The following is a 22,402-nucleotide window of genomic DNA, read 5'->3' as shown; positions in this document are numbered from 1 at the left end:
GTTCTCAAACGCTTTGGTTCTCAAACTCCAAAAACCCGGAAGTAAGTGTTCCAGTTCTCGAACGATTTTTGGAAGCCAAACATCCGATACAGTTGTCGGCTATTGTTTCCGGGGCACCTGCACCAATCAGAAGCTGTGCCTTGGTTTTTGAACATTTTGGAAGTCAAACGGACTTCTGGAACAGATTAAGTTTGGTGCTTTTGTTATTGCTATTTATTTTGTGTTTTTCTTTTTGAGGCTTTTTCGTGTAATTTTTTGTGTGACTGTGTGGAACCCAGTGCAGCTACTGATTGATTGATTGATTGATTGATTGATTGATTGTGTAACTGCAGAAAGAGATAAAAGTCCCCCATCCAAACAATGACTATCATCAGTGCAGGGAAGAAAAAAATTCAATTTTAATTTTTATCAACTATAATACGGGCTTATTTATTTTATAGTACAGTACATTGATCATTGCTTTCATTTTATGGATCAATGATCTCATTAGATAGTAAAATTCATGTTAAATTGCTGTTTTGGGGGTTGTTTTAAAAAGTCTGGAATGGATTAATTCATTTTGCATTACTTTCTATGGGAAAGCACGTCTTGGTTTTGGAACACTTTGGTTTTAGAACCGACTTCCGGAATGGATTAAGTTTGGGAACCAAGGTACCACTGTATCTAGCAAGCAGGCCTTGATTGTCTGCACACTTGCTATGGAAAAAGCCCCACCGCATATAATGAAATGTACCTTTCCAAGTCAGCATGCATAGAGCTGACTCTAGGAGGAAATCTGGAACATATCTCATTTATGTAGGAGGAAGGGGAAATGTACAGACAGCAATCGGCCAGATCCAGGGACTTTCACTTCAGTAAACTTGGCCATGAGGGTTTGTTTTTTGCAGAGTGCAAGTGCTTATTCTCTTGCCGCATTTGAGAAATGCATGCCAAGTGAGAGAGTGCTTTGGTCAGAGTTCAAATTAGCAACCCACCTTTTGCATTTTGAATAGGTTCAAAGTTAACCCCGAGTTTCCCCTTCTTTAGGTGCTTCCAAAGTCAGAGGCAAGAATGGGTAAATCTGTCAGCTTCAGTTTTCCTCAGTTTCTCATTTTTCCAGCCTTAAGAACAGTTCTCCACATTTCTAAATCAGTTTGCAAATGCATTTCTTTCAATGACTTCATGAAATTTTAACAGCATTTCTTTCAATATGTACACCTTTTTATATGCAAATACACACTTTTGCAGGGACGCAGGTGGCGCTGTGGGTTAAAGCCTCAGCGCCTAGGACTTGCCGATCGAAAGGTCGGCGGTTCGAATCCCTGCGGCGGGGTGCGCTCCCGCTGCTCGGTCCCAGCGCCTGCCAACCTAGCAGTTCGAAAGCACCTCCGGGTGCAAGTAGATAAATAGGGACCACTTACCAGCGGGAAGGTAAACGGCGTTTCCGTGTGCGGCTCTGGCTCGCCAGAGCAGCGATGTCACGCTGGCCACGTGACCCAGAAGTGTCTCCGGACAGCGCTGGCCCCTGGCCTCTTAAGTGAGATGGGCGCACCACCCCAGAGTCTGTCAAGACTGGCCCATACGGGCAGGGGTACCTTTACCTTTACCTTTACACACTTTTGCAAAGCAAAATATAATGCATTCTAATATATGCTATTTTCACTTACATATGCATTTATATGCTTTATCCCAGTATATGCATTTTTGTATGCTTTACTTGGCTGAGACAAAATTCAGAGAAGTGTGAATTTTGAAGGAGGGCTGTGTTTCGGCTCACATATTGTTCTGAAAAGTGTGGATTCCATAAGTTTGCTTTTAAATGCCAACTAAATTGAATTTGTCCCCTAGCCATACTTAGAGGTGTAGCGATGCTGTCATCCTCTGGTTTGCAAGAATTTGTTGGTTGACAGAAACAGGCATAGGAAGAAGCTGTGTGGGAGGCCAGACAAATCTATCCAAACTCCTTAGCCTTCTGCACATGGAATTGGATTTACTTATTAGTGTTATACCCTGGAGCGGCTGCTTAACATCGACGACCTTCTTCCTGATTTTCATGGAGAGGCAAGGAAGGATTATGACCGAAATTCCCTAAGTGGTCTGTGGGATGCCAGCTAAAGCCCACAGTCTGGCCTTCACATAAATACACCTATTTATCCCGATCTTCTTCCACCAGCTAGTTTTCTTTCCTGATGAATATTAATAACCTGCCGTACATTCATACACGGAGCAGACTGCACGCTGCAGCCTTTCCCCCCCCCCACCTCCCCTCCGCTCCTTGAGCTCAAAGGTTAGGGTCATTCCCCTGCTACCCAGTGCACAGTCTGAGTGGCATAAAGAGGGTTGGTTGGTGGTTTGGGCGATGTGCATAGAATTAGCTGAATGTTGAAAGCGGGGGGGGGGGGAGGGTGTGCCGTTGACTTCATAAAAGGAACAATGGACGAGTGGAGAAAAGTCTGGGAGCTGAACGATTAAATCCATAGTTTGAAAGCGGGGGAGAGCCAACGTCAGGCTCAGACGCCGCTCAGAAACACAGATTTCTCTGGGACCAGAGAGATTTAGAACATGCACCTCCCAAGGTGGTGATGAAGCACAGGCAATAAATCCAGCTGACTGCAAGCCATTCTCCTCGCCACTCCTCGCATCTGTATTCAGGCTAGTGCTTCCATTTAACAAATCACTTGCCAGAGAGTCTCCCCTGTTTCAGCAACAAGTCCAGGCCTTCCCCAGACGGCTGGGAATTAAATCAAGGCGGCTGCCCTGGATTAAGATATGGATGGAAGACTTTAAAGAGAGCAGCTTCTTCATATGCGTGGAGCCCCTGTTTACTTAGACGAGTGGAGACTACGAACACATAAGGCTGCCTTTTGTTCAGTCAGGTGGTTGGTCCATCTACCGGGCCAGGCACCAGCTCTCCAAATTTGGTGTAAGTGAATGTAGCAGAGGTTGATCTGGAGACCTTCTGCATGCTAGGCAAGTGGTCTATCACTGAGCTATGGCCCCCTGTGAAATATATGAATACATGCAAAAACACACGCCATTGTTCTGTCTAGCGCACCATTGTCTATGCCAGGAGTAAGGAACCATTTTTTCCCCATACTGAGGGCCACATTCCTTCTGGGCAACCTTCCAAACAAGAAAACAAAGTATTTCTTCCCACAGCCTACAGATTAAACTATGGCATATATGCTTCCCACAGGAGGCCGTGAGGGTGACCAACTTGGATGGCTTTAGAAGAGGATTAGACAAATTCACAGAGGAGAAAGCTATCGGTGACTACTAACCCTTATTCCAAAAGGCATATGGATTGGGCAGTGGCATGCAGTCAGTAGAGCCTATAAAGCCAAATGGAGTGTTTGCTCTGTGCCTATAGCAGACCCTCCAAGTGTCCCTAAGGACGTCCCTGATTTAGAGAAGCCATCCTAATTTCTGATTTGATCCTGGAATGTCCCACTTTCCCTTAGGATTTCCTTATTTTCATTGGTGAATTGTTGGATGGTATGGAGTTATCCAACCCCTGAGCCGTCTGAAGGCAATCCTGTATAGGGAAGGTTTTTTTAAAAAATGTTTCATATTTTTTATGTTTTTATATGTGGTGGAAGCTGCCCAGAGTGGCTGGGGCAACCCAGTAAGATGTGTGGGGTACAAACAGTAAAATTATCATTATGGTATGGGACGTCCCTATTTTCATTGGATAAATGTTGGAGGGTATGCTACAGTCTTATTATAAGTTTTTCCTATATTGAAAATTATTGCTACACACACAAGGAGATCATTCTGACAGCCGCAAACTGGCTTTGATTTACATGTCAGTGGTAATTTGGGTTCTTATTTTTGAGCACTATCCGATTACAAGCTCAATTACTTAAGTACTTGTTTCAAGGATATATGATAGGTCCTCTTAGAATGCTTAACATGCTTCTGTCACAAATGGCTTGGCTTAATCTTTGTTGTCTGCTTTTATTAATTGGTTTTGCCCTTATTTCAATCTGTTGCTTTTTTGTTTTGGCTGATGGCTGAAATACAATCAAACTGATGTCTATTCTGTTTTCTTTTGTTTTGAAGGTTGATACAGCCATTCTACCTCCTCCTTGCCTCATTTTTTTACAGCCTGGCTGAAGCCTCTCGTAGCCGAGAATTTGAATTTCAGCAAGCATCAGCGATCGCTCTATATTTCATGGCAAGAGGTCCAGAGCATGCCATGATTTTGATCCACTGCCCTTTGAAGTCAGTGGGAGCCTTTCCATTGTGTTCGCTGTAGGTTGTGACATGTCGCTGTGTTGATAACTTGTCAGGAGAGCCGTTTGCATCTATATTGGCATAAATTTGCTCATCAAAAATCAAAGCACATGGCCGTGATGTCAGTGCTCCCTGACAAACGACTAGAAATTGTTCGGTTTGGCGAGCTCGATGGCAGTAAAACACCACAGATGAACAGTTTTGTCCTCAAACATATGACACAGGGCTTGGAGGACCTAGCTGAGGAGTCAAGTGCCCCTTGCTGCATTCTGTAGGTGAACAAGGAATGGAGTGTAGTAGCTACCCTATTTAGATGAGGAATGTAAACCATTTTAGCCTCAACAAAACAGCTTTTCTGGATAGGGGTCAGATATGTGAGTCAAGCCAATGTCTGTACTGAGGGCTCCATATCATGCAAACTTCCTCTATATTTTAAAGCCACCACCATCCCATGCTGACCTCCTGGGAGGCAAACAATCCATGAATCAAAATTCCCCTCTATTAGTTCCCAAGAATGCCAGTGAAAACTACCCAAGGCAAGCTGCACTGTGTGAAGAAGAATGGAGCAGTAATCTATTGTCGCATCCACACTGAACATTTAAAATACTCTTATACCACTTTAACCATCATGGTGCCTCATGAAGTTTCCTGGAACCTGTAGTTTAAGGGTGCTGGGAATTGTAGCTCTGTAATGGGTCTCCCTAACTACTCCTAACAAGCCATAGCTGTTAAAAGTGGTATAGGAGGGCTTTAAATGTATGAGGTGAATGTGTCCTACCCTAGTCCTGTTGTTGTTGTTGTTGTTGTTGTTGTTTAGTCGTTTAGTCGTGTCCGACTCTTCGTGACCCCATGGACCAGAGCACGCCAGGCACTTCTGTCTTCCACTGCCTCCCGCAGTTTGGTCAAACTCATGCTGGTCCTATGCAATATTTTTCTTTAGAGCATTGGACTATCCTTTCGCTTCCAGGCATATCCGCAACTGAGCATCCTTTCGGCTTTGGCCCAGCCACTTCATCAGCTCTGAATCTACAGTGGTACCTCGCAACGACGAATGCCTCGTAAGATGAAAAACGCGCAAGACGAAAGGGTTTTTCGTTTTTTAAGTTGCTTCGCAAGACGATTTTCCCTATGGGCTTGCTTCGCAAGACGGAAACGTCTTGTGAGTTTGTTTCCTTTTTCTTACAACCGTTAATACCCAGGGAATCCGCACTCCGCAAGATGAAAAAATCGCAAGACGGAACAACTCGCAGAACGAATTAATTTCGTCTTGCGAGGCACCACTGTACTTGTACTTGTCTTCCGCTCTTCCTCAGTAGCATGTTGGACGCCTTCCGACCTGAGGGGCTCATCTTCAAGCGTCATAACTTTTATATGCCTGTTGTCTTTGTCCATGGAGGTTTTCTTGGCAGGGATACTGGAGTGGCTTGCCGGTTCCTCCTCCAGATGGATCACATTTGGTCAAAACTCTCCACTATGACCTGTTCATCTTGGGTGCCCTGCTTGGCATAGTTCATAACTTCTCTGAGTTATTCAAGACCCTTCGCCATGGCAAGGCAGTGATCCATGAAGGGGACCCTAGCCCTAGGTCAGTCCAAATATGGAACATTGGAGAAGGTAAGGTATGGAGTTCTCTGAGCGACTGCCCACATTTTAAATTCCATATTCCCAAAATGAATATGTATGTTTTCTTGAAAGTAGCTCTGATTGAACTCTGTGCGATGTCTGCATAAGTGTGCATTGGATTGTGCTTCAAAAACATTGTTGCTGTATTGTACAGTAAGTCTGCAACTTATGCAGAGGTTATATTCCAGGGATCATGCCTAAAGCCAAAATCAGGTATAGTCAAAACACATTGGGTTCAGTGGTGGGTGGGATGGCCAAAGTCTTTTCCCCCAGGTGCCTGCCCCTTCCTGCCCCCTTTAAAAAATAAATAAATTATTTTGTCAAACATGTAAAGCTGAATGCACACAAGTTAAATGTGTGTACTTTGCATGCTTACTGTATAACTACCGTATAACCTTTGAGATTGTTAGATCAGCAACAATAAAGCAATACTAGTTTTGTACTATCAGCTCTTGAGTTTCTCTCTCTCTCTCGGCATTCATTTGTCTCAGGAGGCAATGGAAAAGTGCAACTTCTGGCGTGAAGTCATACCGTTGGAGAGTTACAGCGCCTACTGTGGCTGTGGAGGCTAATGCAGAAGAGACATGTTTTATTGCAGCTGGGGTAGATGAAGGCGTCTGGTTGTGCTGATGCAGGTGCACCCTGAAGTTTCTTATTTCTGCACTCTCTTCCTTAATCCCCACCAAATGGATTCAGATGAATTATGTTTCTAGGCAGGTTGTCAGAGGCTTAATAGACGAGAAGAGCTATCTTTCCCAAACCATTAATTTTGGAAACCCACTTCTAGAGTTGCCATCTGGACTGGAATGAATGCCAGGACTCTGCTTTAGAAGATGTGCCATAATAATAATAATAATAATAATAATAATAATATCCTTAAATGTGTGAAAAGTTTTGTCTTTCTCTCCTTCCTTCCCTCCTCGCTGAATAACTCCCTCCAGCCCACACACATCTGGTATTAGGGGTTTCAAGAAGTTGTAGTTTCTAGGCAGCTTTAGAGTCCTCATCTCTCCTTTTTTAGAAATGTGAATCCTACCCAGTTTTTGATATTTGAAACAATGTATTTGGCAGTGTCAAAGGACATTATGCTAGCCCAGTCTTTGTCAACCTGGTGCCCTCTGTTTTGGACTACACCCCACATCAACCCCAGCCACCACATGCTGGCTGAGGCTGGTAGGATCTGTAGTTCAAAACAGCTAGGGGGCACCAGGTTGCAGAAGGCTGTGCAAGCCCATCAGATTAAGTGAAACTGACCAAAAAAGAGAAGTGAAATTGACAGATGTTAATTCAGAGACTCTCAGAAATTCAGGTGGTAGCCCTAACAGCACAAGAGCAGTGATTCTAACAGCATAAGTAAGCTAGCCTCCCCAATGAGATGCAAATAGTTGCCGTTGGAGGGCAGATTCCTGCCTAGCACTTTTAACAACAACAACAACAACAACAACAACAACAACAACAACAACAACAACAACAACATTTTATTTGTACCTCCCCAGCCAGAGCCGGGCTCAGGGCGGCTAACATCATAAAACTAACACAGTATACAAAGAACATAAGAACATAAAAACAGGCAATCAATTAATTAAGATACATCTTAAAATTAGTTCAGATTTACTGTACATTTTCAAGCTCAAGTTCGCCTACGTAGTTCACCCCTTCCTCATTTCATCATCACTACAACCCTGTGAGGTTGGTTAGGCTGAGAGACAATGTCCGACCTAATTCCAACCTGTGAGCTTCATGGCTGAGCAGGAATTTCAACCTTGGCATCCCAGGCCCTAGACTGAGACTGTAACAACTGCTCTCAGATATTGGGCTTGGACTGGGAGTCAGTTGATTCGTGTTATTGGGGGTCAGTACCATATCTTTTCCACATGGTGTTTCTTTTCTACATGAATTTCCCTCCTTTTCCCTTAGTGAGCTTTCACACTTCAACATTTGTGAGTGCTGAATTAGAACGCCGGTCACTCTGATTTAAAAGTGCCGATTACTTTATGACAAACAAAACAAACGTCATCTGGACAGCATCCGTGTGACAAGATGGGTGAAAATGCATTTTGCCATTAAAATGAACAAGCAAGGAACAATGGTTAAAGGTAAGTCTCCACTCCAAATTCACCAAGTTCAGCTTGAAGTTACAGAAGTCTGATGCATAATGATCTCAGATACAGATTTCAGGCTCTAGGCAGAATCATATGGTTCCAAGTCATACAGGGCTTTAAAGGCCAAGACCAGCTCTTTGGGTCCAGCAACATTTGTCCACTGGATCTAAGGTTCCCAGTTCTTGGCCTAGGGCTAAATAAATTGGTCTGGAGGACAGATAGAGAACAGCCATATTCAGCCCCTGGGACCGAGGTTCCCTACCCCTGCTCTAAATCTTGCGAGAGGAACTAATTATTTATTTTGGTGCTTCCTGTTCTGTGCCTTATTTCAGCACTACTGCTGCAGCCTGATGCCACCTGATACGAAGGAAAACAAAAAATGTAATATTTTGTCCGAGTAAGCCAAGTCCCATTCCTAGGGGTAATTTGGTTCAGGTAGGATTTTGATTTTCATACAAACCTACCTATTGACACCTTTTGAAACAATATGTGAAACAATACACAGGTATTCATCAAAATTTGCACTTCTCCAGATTTTGTGAGCCAGTTCTCCAACAAAGTTGCATGTGCAAAAATGTGTATATTAGGGGAAAGTGTGCCTAAAAACGCAAATATTCGTGAAAACTGTTTATAACATGCATTATATTAGGGGAAATTGCTTGCAAAAATGTGTGTTTTCAGGCAAAACCTGCATTACACAAAAGTGTATATTAGGGGGAAATAGTACTTTTAATTTCTTGTTCTCACTTTGAGAAATGTCTTCCTAAGAAACAACACACAGAAGGCTCAATTAAGCATTCCTATTTATTTATTTATTTATTTATTTATTTATTTATCCATCCATCCATCCATCCATCCATCCATCCATCCATCCATCCCATTAGATTGTGACTTTCCTCTACGGACCTCAAGTTTGGTATATAGGGTTCTTCCCTCCACACCACTCTTTATTTTCACAACAACCTTGTGAGGTACGTTAAGCTGGCAGTCACTGGCAGGGGTTTGAACCTGCCTCCCAAGACATAGTTGGATGTTCTAGCCATTATACCAAGATATTTGCACCTAGTAGACAATAATTGTGCTACCCAGTTTGCTATAAAATACCCGGGAGGGATTTATGTGGCCTAATGAAATGCTGCTTAATTCAATGAGGACACCTCAGCGGCTCTTGTTTTCACCCTTCCGATGTTTAAAGTCATTTCTTCTTTGTGAGTCATCCTCTCAGAAAGGGATGCTAGCCTGCTGTTGCAACAGGTTTGGTATAGCCTTGCCAATATTAGCTAGTACTCTCAAACTTGTAATTGTGTAATATTAGACTACGGCTCAGTAATTAAAAGATGGCCTTTGAGAATTGCTGTGAAGCATGGGGCTATCAAAGGGTTGGACCGCATGGCTACCTTACTTACTAGTTGTAGCAAAGGCAGCATGCTGTAAACACGGTTAGGATAGCTGGCGCCATGCTGAAGTTGACAAAGGATTTAATCCTCAGATTATTCCAGAGCGATTGCTCCTCTCTCCTGCAATAAACGCTTACTGCCTAAGTGTCATGTACTGGCTGGTTGCAGAGGAGTGGTGTGAGGCACCAGCTGGGGAGACCCCAAGGGAGCCCCCAGGAGGAGAAGACTCAGAGCCAGGGGATTGGTGGTGGGACGATGATGAGTGTTCAGAGGGAGAAGTAGGAGCAGACTAGGAGGAGGAGGTGTTGGAAGCTGAAGAGGCAACAGGGTTTAGTGAGCAGAAAGAGGCTGGGCAGAGAGTGGTCCAGAATCAGAGGCGGAATCAGAGGGGGGTCAAGAGGCAGGGTGGAGGCAGGCTGCTGAAGAAGCCAGGGAGCCCTCCCCTCCTGCTGTGGCCAGCTCCCCTTCCCCCTGATCCCAGAGAACACACAGAAATGAAGAGGGCGGAGCAACAAGAGACAAGAGGGCGGAGCCCTAGGCTGCTGGGGAAGGAACTCAGGGAGGAGCCTAAGAAAGTGGTGGGAAAGCAGGGACCTTCTGTCCTTGCAACTGCCTCACTGGGGCAAAAGACTTCCTTGCTGTGATCACTAGGCCTGCGCCGAGGGCCTTCTGGCGGTTCCCTCACTGCGAGAAGTCAGGTTACAGGGAACCAGGCAGAGGGCCTTCTCGGTAGTGGCACCCGTCAAGGCAATAAGCGACTATCCTACTTTTAAAAGGCATCTGAAGGCAGCCCAGTTTAGGGAAGTTTTTAATGTTTAATGCTATATTGCGTTTTTAATATGTGATTGGGAGCTGCCCAGAGTGGCTGGGGAAACCTAGCCAGATGGGCGGAGTATAAATATTATTGTTGTTGTTGTTGTTGTTGTTGTTTTGATTTCTTAGAGTTCACTTCACTGACACTGTAATTTTCATTGCTGATCTACTCCTGACTCCTGACTCCAGACACTAAGAATGCATGCACATACACACTCCTGCAAGCCTACAGGGTCCAGGTTATTTGCTATTGAAGCTCTAACATCAGAATCTATAGGAAGAACATAGGAAAGTGCCTTCAGCTGAGTCAGACCATTGGCCCACCTTGTTTAGAATTGTCTATATTGACCTGGTAGTGGCTCTCCAGGGTTTCAGGCAGGAATCTCTCCCAGTCCTACCTGGAGATGCCAGGGATGGAACCTGGGACCTTGTGCACCCAAAGCAGATGCGCTACCTCTACACTACAGCCCTTCCTTCCAGGGTGAAGAGCCTGTAAGTAGCAACTTTGCTGCTGGAATGCAGTAAGGATGTAGTAAGATCCAATGCTCCACCCACTTTTGCCTCTGGGCCTGCCCACCACTGGCATGTGACTCCAGAAGGTTGTCCATGGTGGCACTTGGGCTGAAAAGTCACCCACATTTTTTGGGGGGGGGACCCAAATCTTAAATGTAAGCAATTAATAAAAATATCCCGATCTCCCTATTGCAGTGGATTTTTCACTATATAAATTCACTTTTATAATTATATACAAACATACAAGTATTATTGGTTCCTACCCAAGGGGATTGCAATCTTAAAATAGACACAGAAAACAAGAGGGGGGGTGAGGAGAGAGAGGCATGGGTAAATTGCAGGGAAATGTGCAATTATTTCAATTACATGCACTCTTGCTTAGCTACAATAGGGTATAATCTGTTCCAAAGGGTGCCTGGAAAAGGTGAGTTTTGAGGTGGGACTATATTTATGATTTAATTCCCTCCCCCTTTTCCCCCAAAGCTATCACCTGGACTTAATTAAATGAGCATGCTACACTGCTGCCTTGTTGAGTCAGCAAAGGCAGAAATGTTATAGAAATATGATGTGTGGATGTTCTCTTTTATCTTAATGGGCATTAGCAGTCTTGGCATGTAAGCAGTCATAATCACACTAGACTATTATCTTCTCTGCTGATCTTTGTAATTGAAATAGCCAGTTTAGCTGGAACATTGATATCTTGGGGTGTCCTATAACGATAAAACCACACTCCCCCCCCCCATGGCACCTAGTCAGATATGAGCCTGGATTGTGAGACAAACTGAAACAGGGGTTAATAGACTTCTATAACTATAACATATATCCTGGTGGAAAAGACTGAGTGAGTGCTAATGGTCCACAGATTAGGGGACACAATACTTGCCATGCCCCAGGCACTGGCAATCCACACTATGCCACTGATGTACAATAAGCACCTGGAAAGCTGGCTGAGTAGACACACAGATAACTTGGTCACACCCTTCCTCAGTATGGTGAAATATGTTTCTATTTAAATTATAGTATTCTCCCCCCCCCCATTTGTTTATGAACTTAATCCGTTCCGGAAGTCTGTTCTTAAACCAAATCCGTTCTTAAACCAAGATGCGCTTTCCCTAATGAGGCCTCCAACTGCAGGTGCCCTTCCACTGTTCAGCTTCCGTTCTTAAACCGAGGTAAAGTTCGCTAACCAGAACATTACTTCAGGTTTTGCGGAGTTCATATACCAAATAATTCGTAAACAGGGCTGTTCTTAAACCGAGGTAAAGTAAAGGTAAAGGGACCCCTGACCATTAGGTCCAGTCATGGCCAACTCTGGGGTTGCGGCGCTCATCTCGCTTTATTGGCCAAGAGAGCCTCCACACAGATCACACAACCTCACATGCATGCAGGTAGATTCTTCAAATGAAGTCAGTTGAATCAGCGACAGACCATGGGGTCTCAAATTTCAGTGGCACCCTGCGTGACACCAAAATTCAGTGCGCCCCCACCTCTTGCCTTCCATTCTACATCATAGTTGCAGCACCCCCAAGGCTCCACACCCAGTGTGACTGTACCAGTCTCTCTCCCCTCAATCTGTCTCCGATTGAATGTAATGGGGATTGGAAGGGAACAGGACTATTTGGCATGATCCTGCTACTGCCCTCCTTCACATGTTCATGTTGTAGGCCATGTTAAACACACGAGACTAATGTGGCACTGGGCATTTGGAGAAATAATAATAAAAAAAATAATTTATTTGTACAACAGTTCCTGTTTCCACAAGCAGCATAGCAAACAAATAACTGCATGCATTAAAAAATCAGGGGAATTTATTTTTATCTTTTATGTTTATTTTTTTATTTATAAATTTTCAAAATACAAACAGGACAAAGAAAAAAATCAAAACAAACAAAAAATCATTTTTTAAAAAATTACTCTGCCGTTATTAACATTAGAGATAACACCTCACATTAATGCTAGCTATCTTGAGAGAAACCACATGTTTTTCTTGCAGCACGTCTATGGCAATTCTTTTCTATACTTCATGATTAAAACTCTTTATTGGCCTATGGCTCATAATTATAGCTATTCATTGCTTAGAAGCCACTGATCTTTGTACATGCTGATACTGTGTACCTGCAATTAGTTGGAGGTATTAGAATTACGTCAAGTACCGTAATTCTCATAAAAGGACACCTTGGATCTGTGACACCCAGGCCGTAATTCACTAGATAGCCTAAAGCAAGAAATGATTCTCCGAGCCTAAGTCTAAACATCTGTAACATAATGATGCTGAGATAAAGTATACTAAAAGCCACTGCCTGCACCTGAAGGGTATACAAGAGTCTGCTCTCCCTCCCTCCCTCTCTCTCTCTCTCTTTTTCTCTCTCTCTCTCTCCCTCCCTCCCTCTCTCTCTCTCACACAGTTGAACTTTGTTATGAAGAAACATACAGGCACCAAGCAGTGTGTAAGTTGTTCTAAAAATTATTTTTAGTATTATTTATTTTTTAAAATAATTACTAGAAACACTCTTAATTCAGAATGAGTTCACAGGTAAAAGGAACTTAGTAGTAGTTTTGTGAGCCAGTGTGGTGTAGTGGTTAAGAGCGGGAGATTCGTAATCTGGGGAACCGGGTTCGCGCCTCTGCTCCTCCACATGCAGCTGCTGGGTGACCTTGGGCCAGTCACACTTCTTTGAAGTCTCTCAACCCCACTCACCTCGCAGAGTGTTTGTTTTGGGCAAGGAAGGGAAAGGAGAATGTTAGCAGCTTTGAGACTCCTTCGGGTAGGGATAAAGCGGGATATCAAATCCAAACTCCTCTTCTTCTTCTTTTAGTTTAGTTTAGTTTAGTTTAGTTTAGTTTAGTTTATCATAGAATTGGAAGGGACTGTGAGGGTCATCTAGTCCAACCTCCTGCAATGCAGGAATCTTTTGCTTGAACCTATGACTTCGAGATTAACAGTCTCATGCTCTACCGACTGAGCTAGTTTATCATAGAATCATAGAATCATAGAATCATAGAGTTGGAAGAGACCACAAGGGCCATCGAGTCCAACCCCCTGCCAAGCAGGAAACACCATCAGAGCACTCCTGACATATGGTTGTCAAGCCTCTGCTTAAAGACCGCCAAAGAAGGAGATTCCACCACACTCCTTGGCAGCAAATTCCACTGTCGAACAGCTCTTACTGTCAGGAAGTTCTTCCTAATGTTTAGGTGGAATCTTTTTTCTTGTAGTTTGGAACCATTGCTCCGTGTCCGCTTCTCTGGAGCAGCAGAAAACAGCCTTTCTCCCTCCTCTATGTGACATCCTTTTATATATTTGAACATGGCTATCATATCACCCCTTAACCTCCTCTTCTCCAGGCTAAACATGCCCAGCTCCCTTAGCTGTTCCTCATAAGGCATCATTTCCTGGCCTTTGACCATTTTGGTTGCCCTCCTCTGGACACGTTCCAGTTTGTCAGTGTCCTTCTTGAACTGTGGTGCCCAGAACTGGACACAGTACTCCAGGTGAGGTCTTTATTTTTATTTGTAATTCTGTATTGAATTTCTCAGCTATCTTGTATTTGATTATTGTGGATCACTTTGGGATGCCTCTTATTGCTTCACAGACACAGAGGCATCCCAAAGTGATCCACAATAATCAAATACAAGATAGCTGAGAAATTCAATACAGAATTACAAATAAAAATAAAATATCCAAAAACATTCAACCGAAGAAAAGGTAATCTAAAACAGCACAAAATATTTACCCTCTCCACAAAGGATGAAAAAGAGTGTGGGTTTTACCACTGCGAGCTGCCCTGGGAGATTTTAAACTCAAAGGCATCACATGAAATGAAATAAATGCTCACAGTTGTGAAGAATATTTTAAACTCTGACCGATGGCACTACACAAGAAGCAAATGACTGTGCACACCATGTTGTCTGGGGCCATTAAGAATCCACCTGAATGCTGCTGTCTTCCAATAGTCTCCTTAAGCCTTGCGGCATTGCAGCCGTAATAATAATAATAATTACTTATTTTTACCCCGCCCATCTGGCTGGGTTTCCCCAGCCACTCTGGGCGGCTTCCAACAAAGTGTTAAAATACAGTGGTCTGTTAAACATTAAAAGCTTCCCTAAGCAGGGCTGCCTTCAGATGTCTTTTAAAAGTCTGGTAGTTGTTCTTCCCTTTGACATCTGATTGGAGGGCGTTCCACAGGGTGGATGTCACTACCAAGAAGGCCCTCTGCCTGGTTCCCTGTAACTTGGCTTCTCGCAGTGAGGGAACCGCCAGAAGGCCCTCAGTGCTGGACCTCAGTGTCCGGGCAGAACAATGGAGGCGGAGACGCTCCTTCAGGTATACTGGACCAAAGCTGTTTAGGGCTTTAAAGGTCAGCACCAACACTTTGAATTGTGCTTGGAAACGTGTCACTTTCTCTGTGAATGTAAGGAGATAAAGAAATGTGGGCCAGAGCTCTGCAAGTCTTCAGAATATGGGCTTCCATATTCAGACATTCCACAATGTCTCTAATACATCCAACACTAGTAGCGCCTAGTGCGCCATTTTGCAGCAAGCTGGGCCTTTCTGTGAACAAATGCTCTATTGCGATGAGCCTCCATCATAGATGATAGAGAATTTTCAAAACTGGATTACCAGAAATCAGAGAGGCTTCTGTTCTGCTGTGTTAACAATACTTTTGCGCTAAACACTGCACAGTTGACTTCAGCAGAGCTGCTCTGGCATAAAATCAGAGAAATGGAGTGGAAAAAACCAGCTCAGATTATGTGTCATATTTTAGAAGAAGTGTTCTGAAAATAACACAATGGGAAGCAAGCAGTTTACAGTATAGATATTGCTATTATTTATACAATGCTGTAAACTGTGCCTAGGGCTTTATACAAATAGAAGAGAAGCATATAACTCGAAGTGTTTACAATGTTAAACTGTCAAGGAGCAAGTGAATGAATTCAGATACTATTGCTAACTCAGCTTTACATGAGCAGTGATCTTACGCATGTTTACATGGAAGTAAAATGAGCTGAAATCAGCAGAACTTATTTCTGTGCATGGCATCCTGCTGTTTACACAGTTAAGCTGCAATTTTACACACACTTACCTGTGAGTAAGCTCCATCAGATCTCTCTCTCTCTCTCTCTCTCTCTGTGTATGTGTGTGTGGAAATGCACTGTAAATGTGTCATTTTCCTTCTGTCATTGTTCATGCTGATCCTATAGGAAATAATCCTATGTAAACTGTATTGTAAGGCCCACCTGAAAAGTAGTATATAAGCACCTTAAAGAAACACCCAACCCCAAAAATCTAACACGTAAAAATCTAAGATACAATACGTAACTATAGACAATGCCATCAGCAAGCAGAAAATGATGTCATCAGCAAGCAGAATACGATAATTTCTGCACCCTCAGAAGTGCAGAGACTGGTGGCTTGGGAGAGGGCTTTCTCTGTGGCAGCCCCAAAATTGTGGAACTCCCTCCCCACAGAGATGCATCTAGGATTGTCATTGCACAACCTTTGCTGGAAGACACAGCTCTCTACTCTGGACTTTGACAGCTAAGGTATTCTGTTTATTACTTACTTATTGCATTTATATTCCACTTTTCTGCCAAAGGCACCCAATGTAGTTTACAATGTTAAAGGACTAAAACAAATGATGTTTCATTTAAAGTCGAGCAGGGGCAGGGGGCAGGGAGGGGACAGTCTGGCTGGAGCAGGCCTGAATATCTCTTTGCCTGCCTACTTCACATTCTTCCTTTTCCTCACAGGTCAGGAAATGTACGTTGGTTGCAGGAGGACTAGTGTCAGTGTGGTTTAGTAGTTGGACTAGGACCCAGGAGACAAGAGTTCAAATCTCCTCTCAGTCATGAAGCTCACCAGGACAGCAACCATCTCTTAGCCTAACGTACCTTGTTGTGTATGCCAACCTGAGCTTCTTGGATGAAATGTAAGGTATATATGTAATAAAACCCTGGACCCTAAGGTGCATAACAATTATTAGATTGATTGATTAATGAATTAATGTTAGAGAGCAAGCTTCCCCACACTGCCTTTTTACATCAGTTTGCAGCATGCTCAGCTGTCTTTTGTTGCCCATATAAAGCCCAAGGAGACAACTAAGGCCACATTCACACCATATATTTAAAGCACTATTATGCTGATGGCAATGTAGTGTGTACACCCTCAGAGGATAACCTCCAAACCATCCTAAATATCCTCGCAGAAGCTTACGGAAAGCTTGGCCTACCACTCAATAGCCAAAAAAAAAAAAAGTGCTGCACCAACAAGCACGAAACAACCCCTCTGCAGCATCACAAATCCAACTTAATGGTGTAATGTTGGAAAATGTCAATCACTTCTCCTACCTGGGCAGTTATCTTTCCCCAAGGACCGGCACTGATGCCGAAATCCAGCATCGTCTGAGCTCTGCGAGTGCAGCTTCCTCCCAACTGAAGCGCCAAGTGTTTAAGGACTTTACTGTATGCTTGTGAAACATGGACCACTTATAAACGCCATCTCCAACTCCTCATAAGAAAAAAATTACACTTAACTTGGGAAGACAGGCAAACTAATGTCAGTGTACTGGAAGAAGCAAAGATCACTGATGTCGAAGCAATGATTCTTCAATATCGTTGGACTGGTCAAGTTGTTTGGATGCCTGATTATTGTTTTCCAAAGCAACTTCTCTATTCCCAACTTAAGAATGGAAAGTGAAATGCTGCTGGACAACAAAAGCTACAATTCTCTGGGAAGAGGTTGTTAAGCCTCTCTGGGAATTGTAACACTTTGTGAGGGGAATAGGGGACTTCTGATATTCTTCTCAGAGCATCCTTAGCAAATCACAGGTCCCAGAATTCTCTTGGGAAAGCCAAGGGATTATAAGAGTGCTTTAATTTGTTCTAAGTGTGCTTTAAAAGAAACGTGGGGATATGGCCATATTATTATTATTAAGTTTGAATACCACCCTTCGTGTCAAGAAATAAGAGCAGTTGACAGCATAAAAATACAAGATAAGAACACAAAATATATCATCAAAACAGGAACAATAATAAAACAAACCATAGTAATCGGCTCATAGAAAGGGCCTAAAAGGGGGAGGGGGAGAAAAAAATGTGGTTCACAACAGAGGACAGAATAAATTTTGCAAAAGATATTTTGCAGGTATAATTGAGCATTGGGACGTCTGAGAAGCGGTCTGGCTCCGACGTAGGGCTCCTCCACCTTACATACCGGCTAACAGGTGTCCAGAACTGGGTGAGGGTTAGATGAGGTGAGTTTTTAATAGAAACCCCCCCCATTGGAAGGGGAGGCTGAAAGGGCACGCAGGCGCACTGCGTCCTTGGGTCTTGCACAACGTGCTGCGGAAAAAGTACCTTTCTCGCAGCAGGGAGAACTCGCCTCTGTATATGTTAATAAGGCGAGCCCGCCTCGTGCCGCCTCATTGGTGCCGGAGGAAGGGGCGTGACCGGATATGTAAATAGAATCCGGCGTTTTGAAGAGGGGAGGAAGGAAGAGACGCGCGAGGGGGAGGGGGGGGGAGCAACCGGCATTTTTCGTAAACGGCGGAGAAGGAAGAGGCGTGGCTAAATCAGGCACAAAGTGTAGCCGGGGCGGGGAGGCGAGTCCAACCAAGAGGTGGCGGGCGTGGCTAGCATGCAAATCTCAGTCACGGCGCCTGTTGATTGGAGGAGAGGCAACGGAAGGGTTGGGCCATGTTAACGAAGGCGTTCTCTCCTCCGAACTTGCCCTCCCTCCTCCCGCTGTTCGCTAAGCCCCTCCCCTCGGTTTAAAAGTCGCGGCGCCTGCGCAGTAAAGGGAAACGAGGACTTAGTCTGTTACACAACTGACTGTGCTGTTTGAGGGGGCTGCGTTCTGCCTTCGGCCTCAAGACTTTGCCTGCTCCCCAAGCTCTCTTGAGAGGCTTACCCCTTCCCGCCCCCGCCCTTGCTTTACAGGCATGAGTGGGGATCAGCTGCACAACGACTCCCAGGTAAGGGGCGGGGGGCTCCTACTCTTACAGTACTTAAGGGGAAGTGGATGGAGACCGAGGCCTAAAGTTCCTTTGGAGGGGAAAAATTAGGATACCCCCCCCTTCAGGTGTAGGGGAAAGAGAACCCTTCACCCTCATAACTTAGCCCCTTCCCATAAATATCAGCTTCCTCAAAAGCAGGTATTTCCCTTCTTAATAATAGTGGAGGGGCGCTAAATAAAGAGGGGTTTTTTTTTGGGGGGGGGCTTCTTTTCTCTGAGGGAGAGAGCCTCATTGCTTTCAGTTCCTACCGGAATTATTTGGCTGCGGCCTTTCAATAGTAGTTAGGCCTTTCACCTTATTCTCTCTCTCTCTGCTCCCCCAAACCGTCGCATCCCATCAGACCCCTTTGAGGGGTGACCCCTTTTGCCTGCGGAGAGTCACACCTTAATCTCTCGCAGGGCTTCCTTCAAATTTCCTGTAGACACTGTGTCTATAATCAATCTTCTCCTACCCCCCCCCCACCCTCGTCATTTCTCTGAACCCGCATCTTCCCCAACTCCTTCCAGAAAGAAGGGGGAGTTTGGGGGAGGGGAAGTTTGGGGGAGGGGAAATTTGGGGTCCCCCTCCTCATTCTTGTTTTCTCCCCTAGCGCTTAGAGGGCACGTAGGGCCCTTAAATGAGGGGGGGGGCTGGTGGTGCGGGGAGGTTGAGGAAAAATCCTACTGGGAATACTGAGCCACGCACGAGGAAAAAGAAGGCAATTAAAATAGGATGGGAAAACTTTGGTGGGGTGGGGAAAGTGAGGGGAGATCTCTATTTGGCCCCCTCGCTTTTGCTAAGGGTAACCCTGAATCAGTTTTTAAGGGCCACCGGGTTGATTCCTCAGCTCGGCTCGTGTTTTGCCTTGAACAGGGCAAAAACGCGTGTGTGATAAAACCATACCTAGGTCCTGTTTTCGTAAAAAATATATATGTATTTTTTCCTTTTTCCTTTCCCCCCCATAGATCGATCCAGATTTCCGAGCGAATGGTGAGTGCCTTGTCCCTCTGTACTGGGGAGTGGGTAGGATTTGCCCTGCTTTCTCTCCTTTCTCCCTCTCTTTCCCCTTCTCTTGTATTGCTGAGGATGGTAAAGGACAGACATGGCGTCCCAGAGACTAAGTCCCGTCTCCTCGCTCATCGGCCCCATTGTTCCCATCGAGCTTCCTAATACTCGGAAATCATAGGGCCCTCAGCCCATCCGACCCCATTTCTCGGTAGTGAGGGCAGTGGAGACCCCAAATCCGGTCTCGCTTGGTTTTTCGGAGGCCCTCTTGGGCTCCGATTCCCCCCTGGAAAGTCGCCTTGTCGACGGTCGGGACTTAGTCTCTGCGCCATTTTCTTTTTCTGTCTCTTCCCTGTGTGTGTCTCTTTCTCCTTTTCCTCCTCCCTCGAGCTGCCCATGAGAAGCCTCCTGCAGTGAAAACATGCGATATAATCACCACCCTAGCTCCAAATATTCTCCCCGAAAAGGGAAAACCGTCATTTTTGTTTGCTTGCTTTTGTTTTGTATTTTCAAAGCTTGGTTTAGTTTCCTCGCTGCCTTTTTATTCCCACCTCGTCCTCTTTTTCTCCTCCCCCAGTTCTGTTTCTTTCAAAACCTTCCCTTGTAGAAAGGTGGTTGCAACATGTTGCTCTTAAACTGATTCTCCATCCATTTGAATACACAGCATATTTTAAGATCTGGATGCAGGAACAGGGGTTTTATTCCTGGATTTGAAAAACAAACAAAAATAAAGGAGCACAGGCAGTTCTAGAATCGTATTTGGTATCACTTTGCTAAAGTTTGGTAGTTGATGGTGTATGTTCGTGTTCAGTTTATAAAAGCTATAGATGATGGATATATTGAGAGGTTTTTTTAATTAAAAAAATCTGTTGTGGGGGGGGATTATGATTCTGCTGTATATGCCTTTGTCACTGTTGCATAGCTTTCCTCTTCTTTTAAAAGGAGAAAATAGGTTCTGGGGGAAGGGGATGTAGAGTTGGAATGGCATATCTGTCAGAAAATGCCAAGATTGCTTCTCCCACCTTTTGAAAGGTGATTTCACCTTGGCATTTAACTCCTGGGGGCTTTATGATACTGGCTGTCTTGCTTTCATGAAACATTGCAGTGTTCTGCGTAGCATGTTTGCATACTGGATTGACAGCAGGTTCTCTATCTTCTGAATTTCTGCTCCTGTATAAGGAGTATGAAGTCATCTATGATTAAGAATATGTGTTGATGTAATGCAGGTATTTCTCCCTGTATGTTGAAATATTTCTGCTAAGACCTTTAGATTTTTCAGAAATGCACAAAATGTGCAGAACCTCCCCAGCTGGTAAGAAATAAGCACTAGTATATTTAACCACTCTGTAATGGCCATCCATTGACTAATACAAATACATAAAATAAAAATATCGGTGGTTGTATTCTATAGGGGTTAGCAGTTCAGTGTTAAGACTGTGCTGAAGATGGGGTTTGGGTTTGAATCACAATATACTGTACCTGTAATTGTGTTGAATCTTTTGGCTTCTTGCCCTATTGTGACTTCTTTTTGAAGTGTGTACTGAGCAGGTCTATCTCAAGTGTCTGGTTACCTTGGGTACCTAAAACTTAAATGCTGCCTTAACATAGTGGTGGTATCTAATATTTTCAGTCTTATGCTTGGGAATTAGAAACATTTTCCTGGCCTGGGTATTTATTATTTCACAAACAAGTAATGTTTATCACTAAGTAAAGTATGAAGATGGCTTTGGAGGATGGCTTTTCTCCCCTTTTGTTGACTCCAGCCTTTCTTTAGTTGTTATTTCACTGCAATCAGCCACAGGCTCTTGATTATTCTTCGAGAAATAACAGTGTCAATAGTCACATCCTTTTTGACCTTGCCACCAAGACTGTACTTGCCTTCATGTCCTTTTTTTACTTACACTATTGTGTTCCTGACTTCCGAGTCAGAATGTTGAAGTTAGAGTCCTAAATAGCCATTTTTATTCTAAGTAAAGCAGTGGAGAAGACATAGAATTAACCCCATACAAAGCATCTTTAGTTCAATAGATGTCTTTATACTGTAGTTAACAAAGTTTGCTAGTTCCTCTTTTCTCCCAGATCTTCCATTCGTGTAGCTTCAAGCACACAGTTCTAAAAAGGTGAAAAGGTGTTTAAACAGAATAGTGAACTGTTATTGTCTATTCATATTTATTTAAAGGCACTGATCAAAACTACGTATCTCTGTTTATTGAGTATGTAATGACCATATGTATTTGATGAAGGCAGCCAGTTTGGGGTAATGTACAGCTGTGCCACCATGTGTGAACTGTTTTAGATAGCAAAAGCTAAGGAAAAAATAGTAGAAATTCTCAAGTTGATGGGAGACACCCAGTGAACACTACTGGTTTAATGCATAGTATCGTTTCCTGTGAATAGAACTAAATTCATGCATTAGTATGGTTTGGGTGCTGTCAAGCATAAGTTTGGCCTGCCATGGACAGTTAAGTATCAATACCTACCCTAACCAGATTGTCCTTGTAAAGATCTGCTTAGGTACTTCTGTAGAATAAATCTGCTTTATGCTTCATTTTGGTACTTTATCTTCTACAAACTTGTGACTTTCTTAAGCACCATCTATAAGCACTATCTTAAGCACCATGTGTAGAAGGGTCTCCTGTTCATAATTTTCAAAATAATTCTCCTGAACTACATGCAGCAATTGAATAGGGCCAATTCAAAGAGCCAGTTTAACCATTCAGGTAAAGTATATCCCATGGCT

General features: G+C 43.8%; 1 protein-coding gene across 1 annotated transcript in view; it reads left to right on the top strand.

Moving 5' to 3' along the window:
• The first annotated feature begins 18,456 nt into the window (after positions 1–18,456).
• TOP1 (DNA topoisomerase I) overlaps positions 18,457–22,402 on the top strand; it is a 77,185-nt gene continuing 73,239 nt past the window's right edge. The window contains exons 1-2 of the mRNA XM_079979166.1: positions 18,457–18,636; positions 19,623–19,647. Coding sequence (XP_079835292.1) covers positions 18,604–18,636; positions 19,623–19,647 — 58 coding nt within the window. The 5' untranslated portion in view covers positions 18,457–18,603. The remainder of the gene's footprint in view (positions 18,637–19,622; positions 19,648–22,402) is intronic.

This window comes from Podarcis cretensis (assembly GCF_951804945.1).
Source record: "Podarcis cretensis genome assembly, chromosome: 6".
NCBI classification, from domain to species: Eukaryota; Metazoa; Chordata; class Lepidosauria; order Squamata; family Lacertidae; genus Podarcis; species Podarcis cretensis.
Note: the sequence above shows the minus strand (reverse complement) of the source record. Positions and strands in the feature narration are given on the sequence as shown.